Raw genomic sequence first — 17,273 nt, forward strand, 5'->3', positions numbered from 1 at the left:
TTTCAAAACACTACACACAATTCTCTGCATTTTGCACAATTTTCATGCAGAAAATCTCTTGTTTTGACAAGGAACACACTGTCGTTCAGAATTGTAAAGTCAGTTGTCCTACTTTGCATACTAACTCATCACATGAGTAAACACCTGTCACACAGAATTGCAATTTAGAAATCAGAGCTCATCTGGTTCATAACTGGTACACTGTCCACCCATGTTTTTTAGTTGTTTATCTGCTTCCATATTCTCCATTCCTTAATCATATTGAAGATTTTTTTCCTGCTTGGGGATGAGCTCTGATTTTCTAAATTGCAATTCTGTGTGAAAGGTGTTTACTCATCTGATGAGTATTGTGAATGACAGTGTGTTCCTTGTTAAAACAAGAGATTTTCTGCATGAAAATTGTGCCAAATGCAGAGAATTGTGTGTAGTGTTTTGAAAAAGGTTGTTTTAAACCTGCAATTTGAGTGTAAAGCAGGAATTGTGCTTGTAGTTAAGCAGAATTGGTTCAGGGGGTTAGTACATCAGTCACATGTTGTAGTCATTGTGTCTGAAGTACAAGTAATTGTGTGTAAAAAAAACTAAGTGAGTCATTGTTCATTTACAGTTTTTTTTTTTTTTTTTTTTTAATGGCTCAAGCACAATATTGAAATGAAGGCTCATTTTGTCAAAACACACACAATTTCCACATCCACACACACAAACAGCAGAACACATCAGAACTTATGCAAAATAAAACACTTCATCCAAAACTTTACAACACTAACAAAACACAATTTTAACACCGTACAGAACACACACGCCTCATTCAAGATAAATCCTTTTGCTTCATTTACACACTGCTGATCTCAATCTTAAACACTCGTATAATTTCTACCTGACTAATACTGATATAATCTGGGTTTGATTTGTTTCAGAGGTAATAACAAAACACAAGTCTAGATCTGCACAACTGTAAGCACATTGTCAGCTTCACACTTTTTGCAAAACATTACACACAGTCATTTGCAAATCACTAAACACACTTGGATGCTTTTGACACAGAAAATTTTCATAATGTAATTTCCTTGCAATTTCAAAGCAAAGGCCTTCAAATGAGCACACACATGAACTATAGGTCAAACACAGATATCAGTTGTGTGTACACACACTGCTGCAAAACTGTAGACACACCAATGAGCTGTAACCACAATAAAAGAAGCAATAGGTATAACCATATATGGCATACCAAAATGTTTACATCAATTGTATAAATATTACCATTTGGAATAAAAAGCTATAAATAAGAAAGGTAAAAAGCACTTAATTGCAAATGAAACATCTAAGGATAAGTGAAAACACTGATAGAGAATGAATAGGTATAATTAAGCAAAAATAAGAGTATGCAATGTGCTGCAAACCCTTGAAGCAGACGTGACGCAGACACGCATGCGTGTGAGATGGGTGAGATGAGAAAAAGCACACAGTGGACCGAACCACTTTGAGGAAGGGGAGGGGTAACTCAACTGTTTCTAAATGCATTTTAAATAATACATGCTGTTTTCATTCTACTTAGACAATTATTTTAGGTATATATAGGTATATTTTTCACAATTAAGATTTTTTTTTTTATAATTTAAATTTTTTCTTTTTTGCGGGGGGGGGACAAGTCTCGGATGGGAGGGGACATGTCTCCCCCGTCCCCCCCGGGTTTTACGCCCATGCTCAGTAGGGAACTTGAGAGTGGAATTCTTCATCTTCTGTTTGTAGTCCTCATTGAACTGTTCATTCTGTGCCACAGTAAAGTGATTTTTCCAGTCTCCAACTTTACCTTTTGGTACACAAACACAAAGGTGATCAAACTAAATGAAAGGACAGAATTCAAAATGATAAATCAGAGGTGTATTAACCTTTCCGCATGAACGGCGAGATTGTGAAATCCATCACTAGGACAGTGGAGTAATTGGTCATCTTGTTCTGTTTCATGGCATCAAACTGAATGCCATTTATTATTTTCTCCTTCTCTTCGTCTGAACGTGACAATTTTAAGAAAGTGCACAAACTTTCTACTTCGCCTTTAATGTCCTGAGCAAGCCATTGAAAATACACATTAAACATTAATTTAGATTTGATGCTTCTTGAAGAGATTCTTACTGTATGTACTGAACTTACTTTCGCCATATCCTCGTACAACATGTAGTGTAAGTTAGGATATGTTTTTTTTTTCTCCCACCATCCACAGACATGGTCGAACCAAGAACCAAACACCACTATATGCAAAATAGAAACAATAAATCAGTGGTAAATATATTTTGAATAATGCACACATTATAATAATAATATATATAATATATATAATAATGTATAATAACTTTACAAAAAAAAAAAAATATATATATATATATATACAGTTGAGGTCAGGATTACTACCCCCTCCCCCCCATTTATCGGACTGCTTGTTTATTTTTTCCCCAATTTCTGTTTAATGGAAAGCAGATTTTTTTCAACACATTTCTAAACATAATAGTTTTAATAACTCTTTTCTAATAACTGAATTATTTTATCTTTGCCATGATGACAGCACAAAGTTTTACCTTATATTTTTCAAGACACTTCTATACAGCTTAAAGTGACATTTAAAGACCTAACTAGGGTAATTAGGGTAATTAGGCAAGTTATTGTGTTATGATGGTTTGTTCTGTAGATTATCAAGAAAAAATATAGCTTAAAGAGGCAAATAATTTTGTCCCTAAAATGGTGTTTAAAAAATTTAAAACTGCTTTTATTCTAGCCGAAATAAAACAAATAAGACTTTCTCCAAAAGAATAAATATTATCAGACATACTGTGAAAATTTCCTTGCTCAGTTTAACATCATTTGGGAAATATTTAAAAAAGAAGAAAAAAAATTTGAAGAGGGCTAATAATTCTGACTTCAACTGTATACTGTATATTATTTTTCTTCTTTTATTTTTTCTCTTTAATGATTTCACACACACCAATAGTTTTTTTTAAAGTTTTTTTTTTTTTTTGTTATGTTCATTGTATCTGACTAATAGGATTTGATTACACTTTCAAACAAGTGTTATGTTACTTACTTTTTCCTTTCATAAATTCTTCCAGGAAGGTGTTCCAGTCTCCTGGTTCAGGTTGTGCCTTGTTCATTCGATTAAAATGAAAATAGGAAACCGCGTTGTCTTTTGCATTACGAGCTACATATGCCACCTGGACAAAAAATAGGACAAATCCCAATTTCTTAATTACACAACCTAAAAAAAAAAAAAAAAAAAAAAAAAAATATATATATATATATATATATATATATATATATATATATATATATATATATATATATATATATATATATATATATATATATAATGCTTTGTTTGATATTAAATACATTTATTCTTCTCAGTTTTCATAGTCATGCTTAGTATCATCCGAAGTGTATCAGTGCAATAGTCTCAGGCTTAATAAAGTTTGTACATTTCATATTCGTATTTACAGTAGGTTAAACCCTCATAGCGTGTGAACTGCCCATTCTAACACTCTATTCCAAACCATTTTTTTAATTGGTTTGTTTATTTTATGACATATGATGCAAAACTCACAATATAGACATTAAAGGGCACCTATGGTAAAAAATCTACTTTTCAAGCTGTTTGGACAGATCTGTGTGTTGGTATAGTGTATAGACCGTCATACAGGGGTGATATGAACACACCCAGTCCTTTTTTTTCAATTTAACTACAAAAAAAAGGGTCGGCCAATTGGAGCTGTTTTCAAATCGATCACACCATTACGTAGGTGTGCGATCCCCCCGCCCACTGAATTGATTGACAGCTGCGCGCATTAACATGTTCCGGTAGTCACGTGTATATGTCAACAAGACCAGGCAGACATACGCAAAGCAACCGGGAATAAAAGGTCTGTTCCGTTCGCTAGGATCAGCAGTCATCATCAAATGTGATTAAGAGTAAGTTTCACATGTTTAAAGTGTTTTAAAACAGAGTATGTGTGTAATTAATTACAGCGTTTTACTTCAGCTTTACTTCATCAGCACAGCGGTGTGTCAGAACAATTATAAAAGAAGACGCTTCAATCCCGGTTTGTGGAAGTTAAATCAGGTTTATTTTGTACATTAGCATAACAGATATCCACACAGTACTTGAGGTTAGCCTTAACTAAGCTAAGCGCGCTCCGTCTGTCTGCCTGCCTGCCTGCCTGTGTGTGTGTGTGTGTCATCTGCGGTGTGCGTGTGTATCTGTGTGTGTGTGTGCGTGCGTGCGCGCGCACGTTAACTTTGTAACGATATTGTGTGTGACTCATCAATGCAACTTCACAATACTGATTAGTAAAGGTTAGTTCTTACTGTAGTATCTTACAAACGCTACGTGAGACCTCCTTCTTTTAAGTCTGTCTGTTGTCTGACGCAGCTGAGGGAGGTGGCATGTAGAAACAGTGGGCGGGAAAGAATCGTCTTAAAGGCGCAGTACGACAAAACCACCCCCTGCTGGAAATCAGTATAAAACAGCATCTTGTAAAAGGTTTAATGAAAAATCTGATGGGTGTTTTGAGCTGAAACTTTATATACACATTCTAGAGACGCAAAAGACTTATATTAAATCTAAAAAAAAGGGGTAACCTAGGTGCCCTTTAAATTAACAAATGACACAATTAAACAGCCCTTATGCCTCTGTATGTGCTGAATAAGTTTAGAATAAGTGTCCACATTTCTGTTTATATTAGAAGCTTGACCCTACATAAAATGAGTATGGCCGCGTTCGAAACCACATACTTCCATGCTATACAGTACGCTAAAATCAGTATGCGAGCCGAGTAGTAAGTCCGAATTCATAGAATTCGAAAATCAGTATGCGAGAATTACTCAGATGACTTACTACTTCCGGCTATCCCATTACGTCACGTGACCATGACAAAATGGCGAATGTAGTATGTCCGAATTCTATTCATACTTTTCACATTCATACTGTATAGAACGTTCTTTTCTAACGGCAGAGTAGTACGTTTAAATTCAAATGCAGTACCTACTGAGTAGTAGGGGGTTTCGGACGCAGCCTACACTTCAAGTTATCTTTGAGTAAGTATACTTGCGTGATATAGAAGTATATTTTGAAGTATACTTAACATATTTACATCTATGTACCAGAAATATACTACTAGAATACCTCTTGGGACTGAATTGGCCTACATTTGACATATAAATGTATACTTTTAAGTGCACAATTTCTTTTTTCAATTGTATTGCAATTGAACTCTTTTGAGTACACTAAGATTGTACTTTTGTAATACTTGGTAAATTTTATCCCATGCTCAGAGATTGGGCATTGCATTTAACCAAGTATACTTAATAAGAATACTTTATATTTTGGGAAAATTATTGTTGTAATCTCATTACTTAGATTTTACACTTACTGGATTTACGTGAAGCTTAATTTTAAACTAATTTCGAGAGGAGCATGTGCTCATAATTGACCTAGCTGGTCCACATTAGCTAATCATGATCCTCCAATCAAAGTATCCCAAGTCACTATATATCCTCATTTCCTTTCTGCAACTATTTCGTCAGGAAGAAACTGGTTATACAGTATCTAGCTTTTCATTATATGGCGCCTTTAAATAGATAGTGAAGGCTAATGTTTCTGCATCTAGGTTAGTAATAGACTAAAGTCCAGCATCAGCTAACTGAGATTTATAATTCTGGCAAACAGTTTAACTTAGCAGGCATCACGGTGGTGCAGTGGGTAGCACGATCAACTCATAGGAAGAATGTTGCTGGTTTGAGCCTCGGCTGAGTCAGTTGGCGTTTCTGTGTGGAGTTTGCATGTTCTCCCTGTGTTTGCGTGGGTTTCCTGCGGGTGCTCCGGTTCTCCCCACAGTCCAAAGACGTGGTACAGGTGATATGGGTAAGCTAAATTGTCTTTAGTGTATGAGTCTAAATGAGTGTGTATTGATGTTTCCCAGGGATGGTTTGCAGCTGGAAGTTAAAACCATCAGCGGTGTAAAACATATGCTGGATAAGTTGGTGGTTCCAAAAATGAATGAATGAGTTTACCTTATTAAGCTTTTTTAAAACTTTAGCTTTAGCATAATTTGTTATCCAGTGGTGTTTCTTCTGCATTCAAAATTTTACATAATTATCATAACAATAGCAGGCTATACAGTAGTAATACTGTAGTAGTAGCAAAATATTGAGGTACTAGTAGCAAGCCAGGGGTGACAAACATCATTGTACTAGCAACATCCTCAAATTATTGTTTGAGCTAAGCTGTTACATACACGACTGTAGGGAACTAGTGCAGTTTTTTTTTTTTTAATTACCTTTATTTAAATATTCATTCATTTAAATCACATTTCTAAAAAACAGGCTTGGGTTTGGTAGTTCAAGATTCACATCACATCATAACAGATTCAAAAGGTTGCCACTTGCCACCTACACCACATTGTGGAGTTAAAGAAAGTATTTTACACATTACCCTTGAGTTCTTCTCCCAGAAGGACTGGGGAACAAGTTGAACAGGTAAATGAGTTTTGATTAGGCGAGGAGAGGTTGGCAGGTTATTAGCCAGTTCTGTGCCTGAAAGGGAAAATGAAACTGATTTTAATGTTGACATAATTGATAGTGTTATTTTCAGTTTGCTTTGCATGTCCCTGTTTCATGTGTCATGTATTTCCTACTTCCTTGTTTCTTGAATGTATGTGTTTCAACCTTTGTTTTTATCTTGTTTCCATGTTGATGTAACTAACCCATCTTTCAGACAACCTCAAGTTGTAGCAGTTAATGAAGAATCAATAATATTCAAAAGTACAAAACGAAGTACCACTAACAGTTTTCACTGTCAAACATGATTAAAAAAAAAAGAATTAATTAATGGGTACGTTAATGTTGTTGTTTAAAAGAATTGTAAATAACAAGTTTACACTGGCTCAACAATTGACCTATTAACTAAAAGTGTAGAAAGACGATAATTTAGACAGATTAGATTTTGAAACCAAAAAAGCTATCAATGCTATCTTGCTCCAAATCTTAACTTTTTGATTTAGTGGCTAATTCCTACAAATTTGGACCATCTCATTTTTATATTTTGCTACAAATTGCTCAACCCTCAATGAGGGGGTAGTGTTAAAGGGGGTCACACACTGGATGTGCAAATCAGTGCTGCGATGCGGCACTCACATGACAATTGCAAGTATCACACACCAGACGAGCACATTCGAATGAAACTATTTACAACTATATATAGCACAAGATTTAAAAAAAAATTTCAATCTTTAAATATATTTATATATTATTTATATAAAATTTATATACAATTTTGTTTTTTAATACAGCAGTAGGATATATGAACTATATCTTTAATTTGACCTGTTTAAGAAAACACTCTTTCTGAATGTATCAAACAAAACTCCAACACATGCACACAAGACAGCATGAGAATTTATAGCAAATAAACTAATGTCAACATTCTCCCGCTTGCTTTTTGAGTGCTGACAGGTGAGGTCTCTATGATTGGTTATTGTCTTCACCTGCTCAACAGAAAGGGCTTTAGAAATTAAAGCACTGTTCGCCGATGGCAGGAAGAACAGCTGGGTTACAGTCTGTATGCGTAAAATACGCTGTTATCACAGGTAATCCATAAACTCGAGAACTTTTCCTTATAAGTTCCAGCTGAAACTTCTGGCTGCCGGAGCAAAATATGACATATATGTTCTATGCCTGAGTAGCTGGAGATACTTTTTTTTGTTTATGGATATGACAGCCACAGGCAAATGATTTATGTACACAATTTTCTGCTTAATCAGCATTGACATGTCCACAATGACTCACTTGTTCATGAGTCTAATCCTTATAGAAACAGGTAATTTCACTTAATCAGAGAGAAGAAGTGAATAAAATGAAATAAATTTGTCTTAATTTAGAGATCAATATTACAGTCATGTTGATTTTATTTCATTCCAACCTGTGTTGAACACAAAATAAGATATTTTGAAGAATGTTGGAATCTTGAAACCATTGACATCTGTAGTGGGAAAATCACAATTTAAGTCAATGGTGCAGGTTTACAACATTCTTCCAAATATTTTTGTTTTTGGTTTGGAAAAAGTCACGTGTAAGTAAGTGATGGCAGAATTTTTATATTTGGGGTAAACTTTTCCATTAACTGATATTAATGCAATATACGTTTGGTTTTTCATTAACTTATTTGTGTTTAAATTTGTTTATATACATAACTCATTAAAAACATCACATCAAAATCAACAATACAATAAGTGTACACCACTGTATGTTTTAAATGTACTATATGCTATTTGTTTAAATCATTTTAACAATTAAAATAAATTCAAATGAAAACTAAGTTCTTTTTCAAGAAAATAATAATAAGGACAATAACCTTTTACATTTTAATTGTTCATATTTTGAAGATATTTGTGTGCTGCTGTGCATCCATGTGCATGTAATAAGCAATGTTAGGGTATGTTTTAATCAGCCTATCACTATCATGCACGTTTAATAGCAAAAGCAACAGTGCTTTCTTTCTTATTACTAATACTCCAAATTTAAATTTCAACTTTCCCATGCTGAAAAAATAGATGAAAACTGTAAAGGGAATTTAAGGCATCATGTCATCAATATATAAATGAAAGAGTTAAATTTTTAAATAGAAATAAAATCTTTGGCAGTTATTTCTAATTCTGTTTTGATGTTATAAGAGGGGATGCTAGAGCTGCAGTCAACTCTGAACCTCTGGATTCAAACACACTAATGCAGAATGAAGCCAGCAGAGCACTTTAGTCTATATCAGGGGAGTCCAAACTTGGTCCTGGAGGTACTGTGTCCTGCATAGTTTAGCTCCAACTTCCTCCAACACACCTGCCTGGAAGTCTCAAGTATACCTAAAAGAGCTTGATTAGCTGGTTCAGGTGTGTTTAATTGGGGTTGGAATTAAAATATGCAGGAAACCAGCCCTCCAGGACAGAGTTTGTACACCCCTGGTTTATATGCACGGGGAACCTTTGCCTCATATGTGCTTGCTTTTCTGCTACTTTGATTTATGAATCCCAGATATAATGTATATTTAATTTTGTACAAAGCAGAAAATTTAAATGTCACATCACAAAAATGTCAGGGTACACACAGAACCTATGATAGTGGACTTTAAATTTGTGGAAAAGTGAGTAATATGTAATTCTACAAAAATAATAACAGGAAACAATCCTTGTAACATATTATACTGTAGTTTCTGACCTGATTGCATCTCTGGAAAACAAGACTCCAGGAATGGCACTCTTTTATAGATAGGCTTGGTGGTCTGGCGCTTTGGATCTTCCTTACCAAAATACAGAAGGTCTAGAATATTAGAAACCCAAGTTGTGCCTAGAAAAAGTGAGAAAAAGAGCATAGAAACAAACAGAAAGTTAACCAACAGAAAGTTTTTCTTTTAAAAAAGATTTGAGTGAATGGAATCATGAAATGTAAGTACAATCAAATAAATAAATAAATAAAATGTATTTAAAAAAAGAAAAGCCTTTTCTCTTTGTTCCCTTTTGGAAATCTTTTGTAGTTTGCCCAACTGTATCTAATTATATTGCATTTATTCACTGTATTCATTTTTTTATGTAAATCTAAAATTATATTTATATTCAATTTTAACTTGTATATATTTTAAAATGTATGTAAATTTAGTTAAGCTAGGGTGGGCCATTTATATAGATACACCTTAATAAACTTATTGGGAATTTCACAATAAAAACAATGGTATGCTTGGTTTTAAACATTACTTTATTCTTTCATGAGTTATTTACAAGCCCCCTCACATATACTAATGTGCCGCAAACAGGACATTAATATCACCAACCTTTCCCATTTTATTAAGGTGTATCCATATAAATGTCCTACCCTGCATAATGTAGATAAATCCTATTTTTAAACTATTGTGTACTTAAATTTTATATATTTCTCCTTGGGAATTTAAATGTGTATTAAAATGCGTTAAATTTGTACTTAAAAAAACAAACAATAGTTGTAACAATAAGGATGTAAAAACAAAAATAAAATAAACGACACACTTGCCTGAAACAATGTAGAAAACTCACATTAATCCCATGTGTGTATACAGTTCTCAGTCCATAAGCGAATAGGTGTGTGTGTGTGTCTGTATGTGTGTGTGTGTGAGCATGCGTGTGTGTGTGTGTGTGTGTGTGTGTGTATAAAGAATGCTCCTTTAAATCGAAACGATGAATCCAATGAATGTAAAAATCTTTGGTGGTGTAGTAGTGCAATTCTCTGCAACAATGCAATATTCAATAAGGCATAGCAGTTGAGTTTACAACTCAGTGGTGGGGTAAATGGTGAGAAATACCACACAATAGACGCACTCTGCTGGTAACAGCAATTAAGGCGCAGATCACGCTGATGTAGAGCAGAATTTCTTTTTGTCTCTACCTACAGGTCTGGGTGGCTCGATATTGCCCGAGAGGCATTTCAAAGATGGCCGCTAAGTAAAATGACTTGCTTTAAACGGACTTTGATTTAAATTGTTAATAAAAATATTAGATTCTTTATTTTTAATTGAATGAAAACAGTACAACTGTCATGTCACATATTCCTTCAGTTTTTTATTACAGCTAAAAGAAACAAATGTGCTTCTTAATATTTTTGTGAAAATTGTGATTCTCTTGAATAAAATTAAAGCATCAAAATAAAAGCACACGGTGCATGTGCACTTTGACATGTCCAAATCCACTTTTGCTATTTTAAGGATGGAAAAAAAGGTCACAGAGACTGGCGCATGTTCTAAAATAAGTTTTTAATTCCATAAAGTTAGGTTGTCTTAAAAATTATGGTTGTATTTTGAGTGTAACATCTTCCATTCCTTTAAGAGTGAGTTGTTTTTGCGCCCTTGTGCAACCCAGGCTCATCCTAAAAATGTACCACTATCTGCATTTCAGGAGAGTGCCAAAAACCTCCCAGGAGCTACGTATTTTTGTTTCCGCAATTCCACGAGAGGCAGCTGTGCGCTTTTTCAGATCTCAAATCTCAAATCGGAAAATGTTTTTCCGACAGTGCCATTCGTGCCTGCTGTTCTCACTTAAATTCACCAGAGGCTGCTGTCGACTGACTGACTGACATATCGACTGACCCTCCCTCCTCCTTCCCTAAACCCAACCAATAATGTTTTCAAAATTATCGATTGACCAGCGCCCACCCACTTCCCCAAACCCAATTTGACAATTTTAAAAAACCATTCAGACTATGCAGGGATTGCTGCACTCTGATGCTAACAGAGTCATGGCTACATCCAGGAATACCTGACGCAGCGGTGGAGCTAACAGATTTCACCCTACACCGTCACGACAGAAACCATCTCTCACAGAAACAACGAGGTGGGGGTCTTTGTATTTATATTAGTGAGAAATGGGCTAAAGACACTAAAGCTGTAGATAATCATTGCTCCCCAGATTTGGAGTGTCTGACAGTTAAATGCAGACCCTTTTTCCTCCCCCGTGAGTTTTCATCAGCTGTTTTTATCACAGCAGTGTATATAGCTCCTGATGCTAATGCTAATTCAGCGCTTAACCTCCTCCATAATGCTATTAGCTCCCAACTAAACAAATATCCAGAGGCAGCACATATAATTGCTGGAGATTTTAATCATGTGGATCTTAAAATAGTGTTTCCCAAACTCCATCAGCATGTAAACTGTGCTACACGTGGGGGCAATCTATTAGATAAAGTATACTCTAACATTAAGCGAGGCTATAAAACAATACCAGCACCTCATATTGGTCAGTCTGACCACATATCCCTTTTTATGCTGCCAGTTTATTCTTCACTGAGGAAAAGAGACCCCCCCCACCCTAAAAACTGTTACAGTATGGCCAGAGGGTGCATCCTTACAGCTACAGGACTGTTTTGCTCACACAGACTGGAGTGTGTTTGAATCCCAGGATCTGGAGGAGTACACTACATCAGTACTCTCTTACATTAAGCACTGTACAGACACTGTCACCACCGAGAAACACATCAGAGTGTATGCCAACCAAAAACCCTGGATGACAGCAGGGGTTAGGATTTTGCTGAAGGAAAGGAACATCGCCTTCAAGTCTGGTGACAAAGAGCGTTACAGTGCAGCTAGAGCAAACCTGAAAACAGGCATCAGAGGTGCCAAGTTGAAATATAAACACAAAATTGAGGGATATCTCCACAGCAATAATTCAAGACAAGTGTGGCAGGGGATACAAAATATTACCAACTACAGACCCAATCCCAGGTCTGTAGGGGTTGACAACACACTAGCAGAAGAGCTTAACTGCTTCTTTGCCCGCTTTGAACAACAGTCAGCAGAGGAAGCCACATTGCATTCACTATCAAATCCTAGCCATGTCTTCACAGTGGAGGAGGATGATGTTAGGAAAGTGCTGAGAACAGTAAACCCCAGAAAAGCAGCAGGACCTGATGGCATTACAGGGAGGGTGTTGAAAGACTGTGCAGATGAACTTACAGGGGTTTTTACAAAAATATTTAATTTGTCCCTTAGCCAGGCCATTGTTCCACTCTGTCTTAAGGCCTCAACAATCATCCCTGTCCCAAAAAAGACCACCATCAATAGTCTAAATGACTACCGGCCAGTAGCCTTAACCCCTGTTGTTATGAAGTGTTTTGAGAAGCTGGTAAGAAGTCACATCCTCCAAAGACTTCCTCCCGCATTTGATACCCACCAGTTTGCATATAGGGAAAATAGATCAACAGAGGATGCCATAGCTATAGCCCTTCACACTACCCTGACCCATCTAGAACATAAAGACAGTTATGCCCGGATTCTCTTCATTGACTTCAGCTCTGCATTTAATACAATAATTCCAAAAAGACTGGTCTCTAAACTAAATCATCTCGGCTTTCCTTTCTCCATTTGCCTCTGGATTCAAGATTTCCTCAGTAACCGTTCACAGAGAGTCAAGGTAGAGCACCACGTCTCTTCAGCACTCAGCCTTAGCACAGGCTCCCCACAGGGATGTGTGCTGAGTCCCTTACTGTACACTCTTTATACACATGACTGCACTCCTTTCCATTCAAGTAATACTATCCTGAAATTTGCAGATGATATTGCAGTGGTCGGGCTCATCACGAATGGAGATGAGACCGCATACAGAGATGAAGTAAACCAACTGGCTTTATGGTGCACTGATAATAACTTGGCCCTCAATACCTTAAAAACAAAGGAAATCATAGTAGACTTTAGAAGGAACAGACCAGATACTCTGCCCATTCATATACATGGGGACTGTGTGGAGATTGTCAGCAATTTCAAGTATCTGGGCCTGCATCTGGATCAAAACATATCATGGAAAACCAACACTATTGCACTGGTCAAAAAGGCACAGCAGCGACTTCATTTTCTAAGGGTGTTAAAAAATAACAACTTGGCCCAAGAACTGCTAGTGTCCTTTTACAAATGCACTATTGAAAGTGTGCTGACGTATTGCATCCCAGTGTGGTATGCCAGTTGCACTGCCCAGGAAAAAGCTGCTCTCCAAAGGGTTGTCAATACAGCGCACAAAATCATCGGCTGCACTCTTCCCTCCTTAGAGGAGTTGTTTAAGGCCCGCTGCTACAGCAAAGCATGCAGCATCCTGAAAGACTCGTCTCATCCAGCATACCACCTATTTCAAATGTTACCTTCGGGAAGACGATATAGAACCATAAAAGCCAAAACAAACAGACTAAAAAATAGCACATATCCAAGGGCTGTTGCAATAATGAATGGACATTAAATTGAGGGTGTTTCTAGCCAAAATTATTTTAATCTTTTTAATCTGCTGCTAGGATATGCACTTGCCACTTTATACACTTGGACATTAAATTGTATGCCTTCCTGGCTCACATTTTATTAACTTTTAAATTTGAAAAGCTGCTTGGAAATGCACTTGCCACTTTATATGCACATCATACGCACTTTTAATATTGTATTGTAACTCTTCATTTGATTTTATATTTTTATCTCTTTTTAATTATTGTTGTTGTTTTAGATAAATAGGACTGCACTGAAGGGAAGGGCAAATGTAAATTTCGTTGTATTTTGTACAATGACAATAAAGATTCTGATATTCTGATATTGAAAAAGAAAAGACCTAATATGAATTTTATTATGTTTTTAGATGTTTCCACACTCTTTACTTGTTATTTACTTGTTTATTTTATTTTTTGGCTTTTGTTTTTGTCTTACCCGCTTTCTGGAACTGTTCTTTGCTGGATTCGAACCTAATCATCATCTGCAGACGTACATGGCGAGCTAACTGGACAAACTGATAACAGCGAAAAAGCTGTCCATACGGAAGTAATCGGTCAGCTGATAAGCACGAAAAGCCACCCCATACTGCCCTGTACCATTTGTTTTAAAGACGAAAAGCAGCCATACGTTCCCCTGGCTACATAATTCACGATCTCCAGAAATGTATATAGGGGACGTTTTCAAAATGAGCCTCTGTTGCCCATTGTGAATTGCAATTTACATGGCAGACTTTGTAAAAGGAAAAACTGAATAGTGTGAAAACTCCATCTACAGAATGAGCCAGATTCTTCCAAAGCCCCCAGATGATAAGGCATAGGAGGATGTAGGACTTTTTTTATATTTATGTAGACAACGATTATCTTTTACATTATAATCATTGAATTTGTGTGCTGCTGTGCATCCCTGTGTTTGTAATAAGAATTTTGTATATGGTTTTGACCAGCCTACCACTAATGTAAAAAAAACAGTAACAAAAAGCTGTGCTGTTGACTTTATACCAGCTTTTAGCTGCATAGCCAGTGGTGCAGTTTCAATTTAAACCACAATAGCAACACAACAACAATGCACCCATCTACCCCTGGCTGAAGACAAAAAACACTTGCATCCCACCTGACACTACATTGCAGGCCCCAAGTTTTTAATGTCACATTTAGTCAATCTAATAAATCATTGCTTTATAAAATATTTGCTTCATTAAAAAAAAACCTGATCACATCTTTAAACAGTAGCTTAGTGGTCACATAATATACAAAAAACGAATTCAGTGCTCTACCTGCTTTGGGGTAAGTGGCGATTAGAATGTCATCAGGTCTTGCTTGAAAGTTTTTCACATTTTCCCAGTTCTTAGTGAAGTGCTCGACCATTGAGATACCCTCAAATTCAAATATCTCAGGTCGATCGGGTAAATCAGTCTGTAGGGTTAAAATTGTTAGTGATGAAGCTTTATTGCACTGAGAAAACAAAATGATAGAAGCATTAATAAGATCAAAACCTTTTTAAAGTACATTTTCAGATTACTCTTGCAAGACATGAAAAAAATATGGTCAGGACAATCAGCTGTAACTTTAAGAGTATAATTATATTTCATTATTTAAGAATCATATATATAATGTTGAAGTATCTTTATGCCAAAATTGATAAATAGAAAGACAAACTCTTCTGAAGTGTACTGTACTGCACTTACAGTGCCCTTAAACACGGCAGTCATATAATTTTTAAATAATTTTTAGCAGTTCTTCTATATCTATAACCTGCAGATACTTATTTTAATTGTTTTCACAACCAAGTGTCAATTGAAAAAATCTCTTAACTTATAAATCAGGTAAGTTGCTTCTTTAGTTATAACCTAAAAACCTTGAAAAAAAAAAAGGATTTACTCACAGAGGATTTGCCTTGGATTTCCATTATGTTGAATTGGTGGTGTGCAAATCTCCAATTTATTTATTTATTTGTAGTTTTTGCCTCTGTCTTCCTTCTTTCAGCAGTTCTGTGTACAATTATATTCAGTGTTGTCGTGCAGTGTGTATCTGCTTCGTCTTTTTCTGTTTCTGCTCTTTGCACTCAACCTCAAAAACCGGTTATACATCTTCAGCTATTTAAATTTCCACTCATAATGAAAGATGAAATTTGATTCCTCTCTCTCGTACACACTTTCTCTTTTGGGTCTTTCCATACGCTTTTGTTTTTATACTGAGCTAAAAAAACATAATCCTTACATAAGCAGAGCTGGGTAGTAGCTGATTATATTTAATCTGGATTATTTAATCATATTCCTAAAAATCTGGATTATTTAATCATATTCCTAAAAATCAAGTATTTGTTATTAAAGAAAACTTGTTTTAAAAAACATAATCAGGCTAAGGTTACTTTTTATGAATTGCATTATTGAATATTATTTACACAATGACTGTAGGCTGTTCACATTTCTGACTCTGTCAATTTTCTTTTTAATTGTTGTTTTTATACATTTATGATTCTTTGCATTTGCAACACACATATACACAAGCCAAATTAGTTTTATTCAATTCACCTATAACACGTGTCTTTGGACTGTGGGGGAAACTGGAGCTTCCGGAGGAAACCCACGCCAACACGGGGAGAACATGCAAACCCCACACAGAAATTCCAAATGAACCAGCTTCAATTATAATCAGTAACTCAGCACATGAGCTCTATGTCATGACTGTGTTTGTCCACCAGATGCCACTGCAGTTCGCCAGCAACCCTCAACGTTTGTCGGGAGGGACATGAATGAATTCCCTGAATGAAAGAGCCAAACTGCAGTTAAAGTCCACCATTTAATAATCTGGCAAATAATTGAACTACAGATGTCCATGTAAACACAGTCACATTGTCCGCTGTGGTTGTGTGTTTTGACTCTGAAATTCAGCGCGCCCAAATAGACACTCCCACACCAAGCCTCTTTTGTTCCTCCGACACTCCCCCCTAAACAGAGCTGGACACGCCCACTTTTCTGACTTTTTCTAAAGTAGAGGTGTGAAAACACCCTGCTGAAACAAGGGGGTTCCATGGCCCTTTAAACTACATATCCATACATGCTTTCGCGCATACACCTAGGGCCTGTTTCAAAAAGGAGGTTAAGTGAAAACTCAGAGTATTTTAACCCTGAAATGAGAGAAACTCTGGGTTTTCCGTTTCAAAATGGCAGGTTTGTTAAATTCGAGAAAGCAGGATAAGTCAAGCCTGTTTCTGAAAAAAAGGTAACTTTAACAGTTACTGTGGTAACTTACTCTGTGAATCTAACCTGTTCCGGAGCAGGTTTTATTTTCTAAACTCTGAGTTTCTGTCAGTCTCCTCCCCTTTTTTTAAAGATAAAGAGGTATTTCTCGCCTTAGCCTTACGTCTCCGCACACCTATTTTAGAGCTCATTTTGGAGATGTGCATAAAAACGATTGATAGAAACGTCATGATTCACATAACACTTGAAAATGCTCATAATAAAACATGTGCATAACTGAGTAGG

At 36.0% G+C, this 17,273-nt stretch overlaps 1 protein-coding gene across 1 annotated transcript; it reads right to left on the reverse strand.

Moving 5' to 3' along the window:
- Positions 1–595: 595 nt before the first annotated feature.
- sult1st9 (sulfotransferase family 1, cytosolic sulfotransferase 9) lies at positions 596–15,831 on the reverse strand. The gene is made up of 8 exons (NM_001423667.1): positions 15,671–15,831; positions 15,063–15,201; positions 9,247–9,375; positions 6,476–6,576; positions 3,074–3,200; positions 2,149–2,246; positions 1,887–2,061; positions 596–1,807 (listed from the first exon to the last, which is right to left on the reverse strand). Exons 1-8 carry the CDS (start codon positions 15,692–15,694, stop codon positions 1,557–1,559), a joined length of 1,044 nt encoding a protein of 347 aa, NP_001410596.1. The 5' UTR covers positions 15,695–15,831; the 3' UTR covers positions 596–1,556.
- Positions 15,832–17,273: the final 1,442 nt, after the last annotated feature.

The sequence above is a fragment of the Danio rerio genome, chromosome 8 (assembly GCF_049306965.1).
Source record: "Danio rerio strain Tuebingen ecotype United States chromosome 8, GRCz12tu, whole genome shotgun sequence".
Lineage (NCBI taxonomy): Eukaryota > Metazoa > Chordata > Actinopteri > Cypriniformes > Danionidae > Danio > Danio rerio.